Source organism: Castor canadensis, chromosome 11 (genome assembly GCF_047511655.1).
Source record: "Castor canadensis chromosome 11, mCasCan1.hap1v2, whole genome shotgun sequence".
Taxonomy (NCBI): Eukaryota; Metazoa; Chordata; class Mammalia; order Rodentia; family Castoridae; genus Castor; species Castor canadensis.
In genome coordinates, this window is record NC_133396.1 from 4691664 (window position 1) to 4705792 (window position 14129).

Sequence of the window (14129 nt, forward strand, 5' to 3'; positions counted from 1 at the left end):
ACCGGCACATCTCAGCAACACCAGAGAGAGAGGGACAACACAGAGGAAGTGGCCTGGAGACAATGGCTAAGGAGCAGCACTGGGCTTTGGTGGTCTACGGAAAAGGTCATGGAATAGACCACTGAGAGGCTCCAGCAGGGAGGGACCACCCTGCCCCAGACTCTGGGAGACAGGGAAGAGGGGACGTGGTAGTCAGCCTTCACTGCTTCCTGCTGTGGCCTCCTTGGTTCACTTTCCACCTTCAGTTCAGACTACATGCACCCCACTCACAGTGTCTCAGTCCATGCAGGAGGTGGGGTTACATGAGTCTCAAGTGACCCCCAAGCAGCGATCTCAATTCAGGGAGCCCCCGGGGGAGGGTGGCTTTGGTGGAACATCTGGAGGCTTCAATGGGGTGGAGGTGAGGAAAGGAGGAGGCCTGCCTGATCCTTAAGGTCTCAGAGGGCAGGTCAGCACAGAGCCCATCAAGAGGCCCCCTTCCAAACTGTCTGCAGGACAGACCAGCCCTGGCCTGAGGCCACCACGGGTACCACCACTAGCCCCCAAGTACCAAGCACTCTCTGGGGCTCCAGAACACAAGCGGACAAGATCACCTGGTGGAGTCTTGGAGCCTCAGCAGCCAGGCTTGATACCTGTGCTCACTGATGGACTATGTGATCTTTAACCTTGACTATTTAGACAGAGGAGCTTTAAGATGTTTTCCCAGAGCAAACAAAGCCTAGGGATGAACCCACGCAGGCACATGTGCACATGGACACAAACGTGCACACATGGCAGTAAACCTTCGTGAATCAATTGCCGTCCCTGCCGGACTGGCAGGAAGTCTGAGGGATCTCCCTGACAGTCCCAATTAAAAACATGCCCGTGTTTGGCTTTGTGGAAAATTTTACATATGCTAAGATACATGCAGTCTCTGGTATCGCTCCATACCTTTCTGATTTCATGATGTGGGATTTGCAGACACAGGAAACTTACAGAAAATCGCTCCTGTGTTTGTCAGGGGCTCCCTCCCACTCTCCCAGCCCTGGTTCTGTGCCCTCAGCCTCTTCTCTGCCCGAGATGTGGTCTAACCCCCCACACCTGCCTTCTCTTCTCTCCTCTTTTTCTTGTTACCCCCTACAAATCCCAATGCCTTCTCTGCCTGGAGGGCCTGGCTGCTGGGGCTACCCAGGCACATAGTAACAACACCTAGCATCTAGTAAGCACTTACTGTGTGCCCAACTCAGCAATGAAATCACTCTGCACCTCACTTCCATTCTGCGTCCTGACAACCCAGTGAGCTAGTTCTATAAGTGGGGAAACTGAGGCATGGGAAGTGACACTGGTCCACGGCTACAGAACAGGAGTGGTAAGGGCAGAAATCAAATCCAGGTGATCTGGCCCCAAATCCAGCGCCACCTGAGCGGGCTGGGACTGTTAGATACAGACAAAGAAAACGAGACACCTGCCGTACAGACGAGGTGACTGAGGCGTCAGGTGTTAAAGACTTCCGGGACCCAAAATCTGGGCACTCCAGAATATGGATCACAAGCCCCTACAGTGGATGTGTGGAACAGGAATAGGTAGGGAGGGACTGTCCACAGACCAGAGGGACTCCTCAAGCCACAAGGGCATTGGTTGTTCTTTAAGGGGCTCAGGAATGGGGGGTCTTCCTCCCTGTCCCACCCCTCCATGGCTTGCTCAGCTTCCCGAGGGGCAGCTGACTCCAGGCAGCCCCCATCACATGTGAGACTTTCACCCTGCCTGCTGCTGGCATGTCCCTGGCCATTATCACTGCTTCTTGGAGGGGCTCAAGAGCTCCTGACCCTTTATTCAGCCCCTGCTAACTCTGGATCTCTGTGGGACACCCACCCCTCCCATCACTCTCTACTCAGAAGGACAGTGTCTGGACGGTGATGCCAACGTGCACAGCAAGGGCACAAGTTGGAAAGGGCCTGGAAGCTGCTCCAGTCTGCCCCCAGTTGTGCACCACAGCACAGCCCCACAGCTGGACTCTGCCCCACTGGCTCTCGGGTTCAAAGCCAAACTCATTAGCCCCAAACACCAACCCTCCCAGGGTGGGACTAGGGCCAGGGCCGTGCGTGCGTAGGCTGGGCTGGGGCCTGTCTCTATTTGTTCTGGTATTTATTCATCATAGATGCTTTCTGGCATAATTTCAGTTTTTAAAAATATTGTGCTAATGGAGAGCGGATGTGGCTCCAGTGGCAGTGCATTTTTGCCTAGCAGGAGTGAGACCCTGGGTTCGGTCCCCATCAGGGAAAAAATTTGTGTGCAAATACTATTTGTTCTGGTGGCTTGGGCACCCTCAAACCCACCCTCTCCCCAGGGCCTGCCCTGGCTGCACACACACCCCCAATGCCACCAAGAATTCCCTGGCAAACTGCTGGTCCTGCTTAGTGTCTAACCCTTCCCGTCATCTGCTTTGCTGGTTTCACTTGTTGGCTTTGTTTATTGCTTATCTTCTCCCAGATAAGCAGGAAGCCCCCATGGGGGGTACACAAATTCTGCCATAGCCTGTCACTGCTGAATCCCTTCCAGTCTCAAACAATTCCTGGCACGCAGCAGCTCAAAGCATTCCTTTTTTTTTCTTTCAGTACTGGGGTTTGAACTCAGGGCCTATACCTTGAGCCACTCCACCAGCCCTTTTCTGTGGTGAGTTTTTCTTGAGATAGGGTCTCATGAACTATTTGCCTGGGCTGGCTTTGAACTGTGATCCTCCTGATCTCTGCCTCCTGAGTAGCTAAGATTACAGGCGTGAGCCACTGGTACCTGGCTTTCAAAGCATTTCTTTCTTTATTTCTGTTTTTAAATCTTATTAACCTTTTTAGTATCCTAATTCAGTCACACGTTCTATTTACATGATATCCAGATCAAGAGATACACAATTTACCTTCTGATAGCTACTTCCCCAAATGGTATCTTCCTGCTACCAACAGGGACAAGCCTGTAGACACGGGTCCTGTCTCAGTGACCCATTTGATAAAGCTATCAAAATTCCACAAGGTGTTTTTTTTGGGGGGGGGGGGCAGGGAACTTGTGTCATGCAGGTGGATGAGAACATGGCGTGTCTCCACCTGATAATTTTGATAAGAGAACGTGACTGTTCATGGGAAGTCAATCATTTCAAAGTCTGGATGGAAATGCAAAGAATCTGAAATCAGAAATAAATTCCAGGTTGATGAAGAAAACTACATCTGGTAACTACTTCTGACACTTCCATGGGTTCCAGTAAACCCCTTGTGACAGTGTGGATCTGGAATGTCCCCAAAGGCCTGTGTGTTACAGGCTTGGTTCTGGGCTTGGTGCATTTGAGGCGGTGGAACCCGAGCCGCTCTTGTTCTCTCTTTTTGCTTCCCAGCAGGATATCCTATGCAGCCACAAAAGCAACAGGGCCAACCACCTGCAGACCGATCCCTCTGAAACTAGGAGACCAATAAACCATTCTTCCTTATAAGCTGCTTATCTCAGGTATTTTGTCCCAGTGAAGGAAAGCTGACTTCACACTGATGGATTAAAAAAATTCAGTTGTGTAGTATTTGGTAGCCTGTTATTTTAAAAGTAATCAAATGTTTTCAGCCTGCACTGTCAAAAAAAAAAAAAAAATCACAAAAGCAGGGCATGATGGTGCATGCCTGTCATCCCAGCACCCAGGAGGCTGAGGCAAGAGAATCTTGAGTTTGAGGTCAGCCTGGGCTGTTTATCGAGACCCTGTGTCCAAAACCAACAACAGAACCCCAGACAAGGGTTCAATAGCAAGCAAGAACCCAACCTGTGACCAGAGGCTGGGGGCGGGCAGGGTCAACCGCAGCAGAAGACGCTGCATTCTATTGTGTTGGAGAAGCCGTGGTTTTGTGCATGTCGACACTTGCTCATTTCCTCCTCTGGACACAGCTTTTAAGGAGTGTCCACTTCTCCTCCTGGTTCATTGAACAAAGGCATGCAGAGCAAAGGAAGAAGCGCTCGTGGTGGATCTTTCTGGGGATGTGCTCACGCTCCTCTTCCAGCCTCATTGGCTCCATCCTTTCTAGAACAGAGTGGTCCCCACTGTAGGTAACAGAGTCCACGGTCACAACCACCATGTCCTTTTACTCTGACAAGAATCCAGGCAGTTGCAACAACGAAATGTACATCGCTGTATGAGTGGATGGACAAGAATGTGACCCGCCTAATGGCGGAATATCATGCAGTCATAAAAAGGAATGGAGTGCCAACACTTGCTACAACGTGAATGATCTTGAAGTTACGGTGCCAAGTGAAAGAAGCCAGACACAAAGGCCCCATCAGCGAGTATGACTCCATATACAGGAAATGCCCAGAACAGGGAAACCCACAGACAGAAAGTCTCTGCGATTAATCATTGCTTTGGGCTGGGGTCGGGGGATGGGAAAGCTAAGGGAACAGGGTTTCTTTCTTTTTTTCCAGGACTGGAATTAGAATTCAAGGCTTCCCACTTGCAAAGCAGGCTCTCCACACCTCCAGTCCATTTTGCTCTGGTTATTTTGGAGATGAGGTCTTATGAACTATTTGCCTGGGCTGGCCTCGAACCTTGACCCTCCCAATCTCAGCCTCCCAAGTAGCTAGGATTCTAGGCATGAGCCACTAGCACCCAGCTTAGGATTTCTTTCTTTCTTTTTTTGTGGGACTGGGGTTTGAGCTCAAGGCCTCACGCTTGCTAGGCAGAAACTCTACCACTTGAGCCACTCTGCCAGCCCATCAGGGCTTCTTTTTGAGGTTGTAAAAGTTTACAAAATTGACTGTGATGATTAAAATACACAGAATTACACACTTTAAATAGGTGAGCTGTATGGTAGGCAAATTATATCTCAATAAAAGTGATTTTTTAAAAAAGAAAATTAGGTCAGGCATGGTAGCTCACGACTATAATCCCAGCTATTCAGGATTACAGCCCCAGCAAAAAAATTAGTGTAACTCCATCTCAACCAATGAGCCCAGCATGGTGGCACATGAGTCTGTCATCACCACAATGGCATGAAGCATAAAATAGAAGGATCGATCATGATCCAGACAGGTCTGGGCAAAAAGCAAAACCCCCATCTCCAAAATAACCAGAGCAAAAAGGCTGGAGGTGGGGCTCAAGCAGTACAGCACCTGCCTTGCAAGCACAAAGCCCTGAGTTCAAACCCCCATACCACCAAAAAAGAAAAAGACTCCCCAAACCCCCAAAACTCAGCCCCAAGGGAAAAAAACTGTAAGTTTTTTAAGTACTGGCCACATACAAAAGTATGGGGCTCAGATGGTTTCACTGGTGAATTCCTTAAAAGTTTTGACAAAGAGATGACTGTGTGGCTAAGAAAACGTTCCAGAACAGAAGAGGAAAAAATGCACCCAAACTGTTTTTGCAAAGCCAGCACAATACTGTCACTAAAACTGATAAAAATAGCACGCACACACACCCCACACGCCACAGAAGACACTCTGTGCACAGCCGTGCAAATATGCCTACCTCGACGCTTCAACAGAAACAAATTCCACTGATTAATGACTCCAATACACAAATATAAAACCACCAAAGTACTAGAAGAAAACACAGGCAGAAATTCTTGTCCATAATTCTGTAATCCAGCAGGACATGAATTCCAAAAGCTAAAAGTAAAAGAAGAAACTTGACAGCATTAAGCCTTGCATTTGTCCTTTTGGAAGAACACACCATAAATAAAAGTCAACAACTGAAACAGAACCCTGGTACCCACTATGATAAAAATGTACAAAGAACCTTTTTTTTTTTTTTGGTACTGGGGTTTGAACTCGGGCCTCACACTTGCTAGGCAGGCGCTCTACCCCTTGAGCCACTCCACCAGCCCTTTTTTGTGATGGGTTTTTCAAGCTAGGGTCTTCTGAACTATTTGCCTGGGCTGGCTTTGAACCATGATCCTTCTGCTCTCTGCCTCCAGAACAGCTAGGATTATAGGCGCTCAGCCAAAGAACATTTTTTTAAAAATTCCCCAAGGAAAGGGGCACATAGGATTCTTGGCCTGTAAACATGCAAAAACAGATAACCTCTCTCACTTGTCTGAGACTGCTGTCACTTGGGTGTTGAATGTCCCCCAAAGGTCCCTGTGTTAAAAGCTCGATTCCCAGGATGGCGCTCCCGGGAGGCGCTAACCTGTGGATCTGTAAGGTGGGGACTTACAGGAAGGAGTCCCTAGGTCACTGGGACCTACAATCTCTAGAGGGACTGTGAGGACGGCCCGCTCTGCTTCCTGCCTCATGACATGAACAGTTTCCTCCACCCCACGCCCCACCATTATGTTAGTGCAGCCTTCACCAGGGCCCAAAGCTCTGAGGCTGCCCAGTTTTGGACCGGAACCTCCAGAACTAAAATAATTCTTTCTCTTTCTAAGTTAATTGCCTCGGGCAATAGTAACACAAGGCTAAGTAATACAGGACGCACAAAATGAGACCCCAATCGGATGGCGCTTCTCCCCCAGCCTGGGGTGTGGGGCACAGGCTCTCTCTGCAGTTATGACTAAAAACTGGTGTGCTCCTGAGGGTGATTTGGGAGCACAGGTCAAAATCTTAAATGCATACACCCTTTGACACAAAAACTCCACTCCTAAGGGCTGACACCACAGTCACAGGGGCACCAATCCAGGGTTTGCAGCCTCCTGTATGTATGCACATAGTAAAAGACAAGAGTCTCGCTCTGTGGCCCAGGCTGGCCTCCAACTCAAAATCCTCCTGCCTCTGCCTTTTCCAGGCGCCTCAAAATGCCCATATAACATTTGTACATAGACTTTTCTTCCCCTCCTCCTCCTCTTCTCCTTCTTCTTCCTCTTTTTTTTTTTTTTTTGGTTATGTTTTGTTTTTGTTTTGTCCAGCTACAGATCCGGCCCAAGGCCTTAAGCATGCCAGGCAAGTTTCCTAGCCACACCCCCAGCCCACTACAGATGGACTTTTTGACAGAAGCTCTGAATGACATGACACTTGCATATACAAAGTCCCAGAGGACACCACCACACCCAGTTGTCAACACAGGCTGCCCTCCAGAAAAGAGCAGGGAAAGGGGAGACAGACTGCCTTTTCAAACTTCATGGAATCTTTATTTATTTATTTTGATTCTGAACAGTGACTGTGCATTCTTCTTGGAACGAGAAAAAGAAAGGGAGGAAGGTGACAGCCATGCATGACGGGCAGAGTCTTTGCTGCCAGCCAGGACAGTGACAACTGCCTGAGGGTTACAGAAGGTGCTGCTCGGGAGCTTTGGACAAGGTGTGCCTTCATGAAAGAAGAGCTGCCCCTGGCTTTCATTTACTCATTTAACAAAACCTCCGGGTGCCAGCATCCCACTCTGCCGGACTTGCCACTTTCCATCCTGAAGACGCCACACAAGAGGAATTGCGCCCACCGGGAACAAAGCCCCAAAGTGGATCTGGCACTGACACTCTGTGCTTCTAGTGGAGCTTCTGTAGGCCATCTGGAAGGAGGGCGATGGAATTGGTGACCTCCAGGGCAAGTTCTGGGCAGGGGCTGGCCGGGGTGGAGGATGTTTTTCCACCAGAAACCAACTGGATCCAGACATGGTACAAGTGGCTGTGTGACCTTGAGCCAGTCCCTTTACCTCTCTGAATGAACTTGGAAGAGAGCAGGGATCTCCACCAGACTCCCTTAGTCCTGGGGCTCCAGAGCAGAGCCAGAAGCAGCAGTGAGCAGAGGTGGTGGGGTGGGTTGGGGTGGGCTCTTTTTACCCTGTCCTGTGCTCAGTATTTGGAAAGAACTGAAGGGAAGCCCAGTTTGGCGGGACATGCCTTCTGAGGCCACAAGGGAAGCACCTGGCCAGCACATATCACATGGCGTCCTCCCAGGCCATTGCCGGAATGGAGTCTGGTCAGGGGCTGCCCACACTTAGGGTGCCAGCTGGGGTGTTGGGGCGTGCTCCTCCAGAGCTGAACGAGCCCTTTGTCCACACTACACAGACAGAACATGGCTCCATGGCCTGGACCACCCCCGACAGCCACCCCACAGAGCAGACCCTGGCTCCCAGCAGCTGTCTTGGGCCCGGAGGCTGTGGATGCAGCCACAGCAACCCTGGCAGCTGCTCCAGCTTCCCGGGACAACAGCCCCAGGGAGGCCTCACCCAGTGCCATGTGTCTGGAGGCCCAGGCTCCGTCCTGGGTCAGGCTGGAGGGTGGTCAGGGCCCCAGTCCACAAAGTTGGAGGGGGCAGAGTGGGACCCAGCCCCAGCCCCACCCTCTCCCTGCAGCTGTGCTGGGCCAAATCTATTTAAGGTATTCTGCAGCTGCTCGGCCATGTTCCCCGTACCGCCCAGGCCTTCCTCACCACCATGCAGGGCTTGGCAGACAGCTGGGACACAGGCCAGGGGAGGAGCTTTTCCCAGGCCCTGAGACAGAGTCTGTTCTCGCTGGCCCCCCACCCTACCCCACCTTGAAGGACACCCACCTGGCCTGGCCAATTCTCCCCAACAGGTCCTCCTGTCCCCCAACCTGAGGGACTTCTTGCTCCAGACCCAGGTATGAATGTCCCAGGGACAGTACAGAGAAGGGGCTGTCTGTTCTTACGGAGAAAGAGAGACCCAGTCCCACAGTAGGGTGTGCTGGGAGGCCTCTGGGACAGCTCAGGAATCTGAGGGGCTCAAAGCAGAAGGTCCTCTAAGTAAGACAGCCAGTGGCGGTTGGGGGGGGGTGCGGGTACAATGACCCTTCTGGACTCGCAGCCTTGTCTCTCCAGAAGGAGACATTCTTAGCCCTACACAGAAGTCTGCAGGCCACATGCAGGCAGGCAGGGCACCTCACCCAGGTGCTGGGGAATGCACAGCCTAGGATAGTCAGGGAGTGACCCACGGAGCCTCTACAGAACCGAAGTCACTTGGTGGCTGCCATGTCCCCACTTCACATCCTCTGGTCCCCACCCAGGAACTTGTGGGAGGCAGTGAGTCCTCCCCAAGCTGAGCCTGACACATTCCTCACCACCCTGAGACGTGGGCCAGTCCTCACCATCCCAAATCTTCCCCAGGGTCGTGCCTTCTTTCTGCCCCCACTGGGTGGTCCAGGGACCCCTGTGCTCCGATTGACCCACTCAGCTTCACGCTGCATTATAGCCCCGGTGGTCTGCACTGAGCTCCTTCTCCATCTGTCCTCTGCCCTGAACATGAGGCCTGGTGGAGATCACAGGACTCCGGGATTAGAGGGAGGTGGCCGGGCACCACGCCTACTACTGGCCCCTTGCTTGGACTGCACCTCCCTCCACACTCCACCCACCCCCAGGAATACTGCTGGATGTTTTGAGTTGAAGGAAAATACTGCTATGTCTGCCTCCACTCCAACCTCAGGACGCTGTGGACAAGACATCTGTCCTGGCACCTGGGTGACTGAGCACACTTGGCTGCACCTGAGAGAGCTCAGCTCTGCCTTGGGGAGAGGCCCCACCCTGTCCTCACTGACAGCTTCAGAAATTGAGGCCAGGAGAGGCCTCAGAAGAATCAGTGGCTCCAGGAGCCGGGCTGCATCCCAGAGCTCGGCAGAGGCTCACACCAGAGAAGGCAAAGGCAAGGTACCAGACCACGAGGGAGCCTTATAAGGCAGCCTGGGGAGGCTTGGCTGGTGTCTCTTTGTAGCCTGAGGAGGTGGCTGGGGGGGCAGGCGAACTGAGTCAGCAGCCGCCCTCGCAGGCCAGGTTCTGGGTCCTACAGCCATGTCACACCCAGAGACCTCAGAAACCCACACAAACAGAGTGAGCTCAGACCTCACTAGGTCCTAGGTCAGGAGGAAGAAGCCACTTTGCCCTTCCCTCACCCTTTCAGCCATCAAAGTCCCCACTTTCCTCCCTGACCCCTTCCAGAACCACCCCACCACCCCCCCTCCCAGAGAACTTCCCAGCCAGTGCATCCTGGTGTATACTTTACACCTCCACCCAGCCCCTAACACTTCGGGGACACCCAAGTCTGTGGGCCAGGACACCAGGGTGCCTAGGGGAAAGTCCACAGGTGCATAACATCTGCCTGGTCCCTGGGGGTTCCATGGGGTCCCTGCATCCCTTTAAAAACTACCATAAAGCTCTCCCCATCTCACCGCCCATATAGGTCACTCCTTCAAATTTTAGGGGTTTTGTTTGTTTTTGTGATTTTTGAGACAGGGCCTCCCTACACAGGGGCAATGAAAGAATTCTGACGAATGTATAGCAAAACGTGAAGGTACTGGATCTGTGCGGATCTATATCCAAAGGGACGGCACAGGCTTTGACAGAGGGGGAGGGTGGAGAAGCAGGTAAAGCCTTAAGGCTAGGAGCTCAGCTGAGGGCCCCCGAGAAGCATTCCAGTGGATCTGGGAATATCCTCCACTGGGAAGGCCCTACCCTGTGCTCTCCCTGCCTTTCCCTCCACCCCAACCTTCACACGTTTCCATAGGGGCTGGACCTCCACTGGCTGGAACCCCAGATGGGTGCAGGGGTCACCAACAGTGTGAGGGTGTTTGCTCTGGGCTGTGGCCTCTGCTCGGGAAGCTTTCCTGTCCATCCTGACCTGGTGGGATCCCTTCCTCCCCAGTAGCCCTCTCACTGTTCCTCGGCAGCTGTCCACCCACTGTCCTGCCCATGGCTGGGCCATCTCTGGAGGTTAGAGCACAGGGTGGACTCGGTACCTGCAGAGTCTCTGTGTAAAGTGGGGCTGAGCTGCGTCTGCCCTGGAGGAAGAGTGGAACCCCCTTGCCCATCACTCTGGAGATGCCGCACTAAGCAGACAGCCCCCTGCCTGCTCCCCAGAGCCAGGATCACCTTACTGAGCATCTGTCCGGTGCCAGCAGTCACATCAATGTCTACCTCCCCAGCCACATCCTGTTTGACTCAGCAGAGTGTGAACACCACGTCCCAGAAGGAGGTTGTATCTGATACACACAAAAGGCCCTAGGCCAACAGGAGGCCTTAGGGGGAGGCCTTAGACATGGCCAGGCCACTCCACACATTGCCTGCACCTTCGTCCCAACAACATGCCACCTGCAGCTATGATCACCAAGTCTGGAAGCCTCTGCAGGCTAATTTTAGAGAGATGGGAGAAAGACACAGACTCACACACCCAAGGCTGAGAGGAAGCATCAGTGGCTATACACAGTGTAGTCTGATGCCCAGCACTATAGGAAAGCCAAGCCCCAGGCCCCAGACCTGCAGAGTTGACATGTGCAGGTGCTCTGTCTCCACGCGTGGAAAAATGATAGAGGAGTCTCCATATCCTGACTTCATCCCTCCCCCAATCCACTGACCACTGGAAAACCAAGAAGAGTTGAAAGTGGGAGCTTAAAGAGCTATGTGTCCACCCGTGCTCACAGCAGCATCGTTCACAGGAGCCAAGGTGCCACCAATGGATGAAGGGACAAACAAGATACGGTGCTGGATCAATGGGATATGATCCAGCCTTAAAAAGGAAGGGCATGCTGACGCCTGCTACAACATGGATGAGCCTGGCTCAGTGAAATAAGCCAGTCACAGAAGGACAGGTGCTGTGTGAGTCCACTCACAGGAGTCCCTAGGGTAGTCCACTCAGAGACAGAAAGGGCCTGTGGCAGGAGGAAAGGGGAGCTGCGGTTAACAGGGACAGAGCTTCTCGTGCAAAGAGCGGGAGACGGATGGTGTGGCTGCACAGTAAGGGGAATGTGCCTAACACCCCTGAACTTCGATATCCTTCAGCCGTTTTATATAAAATGGCAAAATGGTCGATCTTACATCATGGGTATATCACAATTTAAGATGGTAATAATAACAGTGATAATATAAACCAACAAACCAGATTCTTGGGGTCACCTAATCCAAAGAACAATTACCGGCCACTTACTGAGTTCTGAGCCCTGTGCCCAGAATCTTTCAAGGACCCAATAATGTGGCCTGGTAGAGCCAAGACCCCCGCCAGTGGCTCAAGGCAGGCTTGAGGCAGGGGCAGCACACTTCTGAGAAGGGCCACAGTGTCTCTGGGCCCTGTCATTCCTAAGCAGGTCCAGGCCTATAGCTGTGAGTTCTCAGCATGAACACAACTCCAGGTCTGAGCCTCCAAGGACACCACTGAAATACTCCCCAGCCCCACCAAGAGAGCACCCCCAAGGATGCTGTATGCAAGTATCATGGAGCCCCTGCCCCAGGGACCCCCAAGCCATGGAATCTCAGCAGGCAGAGGCTAAGGCCTTCTACACATTCTGCCTCTGTCCACAAATGTCCCTCCCTGGGGAGGAGGAGGAGGAGGAAGGCCAGGCACAAATGTCAGTCCGAAAGCAGAAGCAAACCTCTATAGATGCAACCTCTATAGAACATGAGTCCCTCCTCCCCTGCTCTGTGGCCCTGGGCCCCTTCTGGGTACTTCCAGGCGGCCTGCAGTTCCCGGAGAGCAGAGGCCTGCCACTCCAGGGCCCTTAGAATGTGAGCCTTGCACACGTTTTCCACCCCATCCCGTCCCACAGGAGCCACAGTGGCTCCTACACAAACCACTGTTCTCAAAGCTTCCTAGCTCTGGCTGTCCCGGGCTCATGTCGCAGATGGTCCTTTGACCATCAAAGGGATCTCACAACCCAAGATTCTTCCCACCTGCTGATCTGGGTATGGCTGCAGTTGACAGGGAACCATTCACCTCCCTGAGCCTCGGGACACCACCCTGCATAGTCAGGTTTTCCTCCATTTCCATGGAAGCACCTCCCCCACTGTGATCAGCTCCTTCCAGAGACCCCACTGCAAAGCCCCAACCCATCCACATGGCCCCAAGAACCCAGGACTCTCTACTCACCCTCCTGGCTCCTGGGAGGGGCCTCGGCCACAGGGGGCTTGGGCTCCAGCCTGCTCTGCAGCTGAGGCATCGGGGGCTCTGAATTCTCCAGGATCTGGGGCGGAAGGGGGCAGGTGGGTGCCTCGGCTGGCTTGGGCACCTGAATCTCGACCCTCTTGGGGGCTGCGTCGAGAACGGGGGCAGCAGGCACCTCGGGAATCTTGGAGGCGGGGGCCTCCATCCTGCGGTGGGCTGGCTCCTGGGGCTTGACGATGGTGATCTCCGTCCTCCGAGGGGCCGGCTCTGGTGTCTTGTGGCCCAGCACCTCAGCCCTCTTGAGCCCGAACCGGGAGGGCCCGGCGGCTCCAGTGTTCTCCACCTGCTTGGGCGAGATGTCAATGGACAGCTCGGTGCGTCGGGACACAGGCTCAGATGCCTTGGGCCCCGAGAGCTCAACCCTCCGCAGGGAAGGCTTTGGGGAGCGCTGGCTTAGGGAGTCCACATGGCGGGCTGCGGGCTCTGAGTTCTTCACACCCAGGTCCTGGAACTTCTGGGTGGAGCTGGCCACAGTGGAGCGGAGCAGTGGAGTCTGGACTCTCCGGGCTGGGGTGGAGTTGGGTGGCTCGACCTCCTCAACCTCAAAAGATCTCTTCAAGGCTGAAAGACAGAGAGGAGGACGGGGTGAATGGCTGGCAGAGGACATGTAGGAGAAGACACATGGCAGGTGGAAGGGCAGAGGACAGCAAGCTGGCTGGGACACTGCAGAGGGCTGTGTCACCTCTTCCTCTCTGGCTGGCCACCTCTTCCTCTCTGCCCTCAGTAAGAGAAAAAGGCAGGTCCTTACAGAGGACTCACAGGGTACCCACCGATGCCAGTGGGCTGGAGAAGGGAAGATGTCAGTCTTTCCCTGGCTTGTCATGAGCACAGCATGGACCACACAGCCTCCCCTTCCAGCTCAAGACAAGCCCTGGATTTCTTCTTCTTGTGGCCTATCTCCTCCCTCCTCACCTTCACCCAAGGCACAAACCCAGACACTAGCAGCAAACAACCCCACAGCCAGCCACAGGCCAGGCCACGTCCCCAATAATAATGGACACAACCGTAACCATTCAGAATCAGAATAGGAACGACATCACATCAGTGACGCGCCAAAGGCTGAGCCTGAGAGTTTTCCTATAGGCCAGGTGCTGGGCTTACCACACTCAGTCTCCCTGATTTCTTCCAGTAACCTGTGACATAAAGGATATTATTTCCTTGGTTGAGTTGGGGAGACGAGGCAGGACACACCTAAGCAATGTGCCCAGTGGTGTGGAGAGTGGGTGACAGAGCCAGATTACTGGTCAGTTTGATACGAAGCCCAGGCTCCACCCCTTGCTTGTCCAGTCAGTCCACAGTAACCGATCTCCTCAATCCTCAC

The 14129-nt window shown here is 53.2% G+C and overlaps 1 protein-coding gene across 4 annotated transcripts in view; it reads right to left on the bottom strand.

Annotated features, from left to right (window-relative positions):
- The window catches only part of Septin9 (septin 9), a 153372-nt gene that overhangs the window by 58044 nt on the left and 81199 nt on the right, over nt 1–14129 (bottom strand). For all 4 annotated transcript variants that reach the window (XM_074045036.1, XM_074045037.1, XM_020178979.2 and 1 more), the window contains one exon: nt 12734–13369. In XM_074045036.1, coding sequence (XP_073901137.1) covers nt 12734–13369 — 636 coding nt within the window. The remainder of the gene's footprint in view (nt 1–12733; nt 13370–14129) is intronic.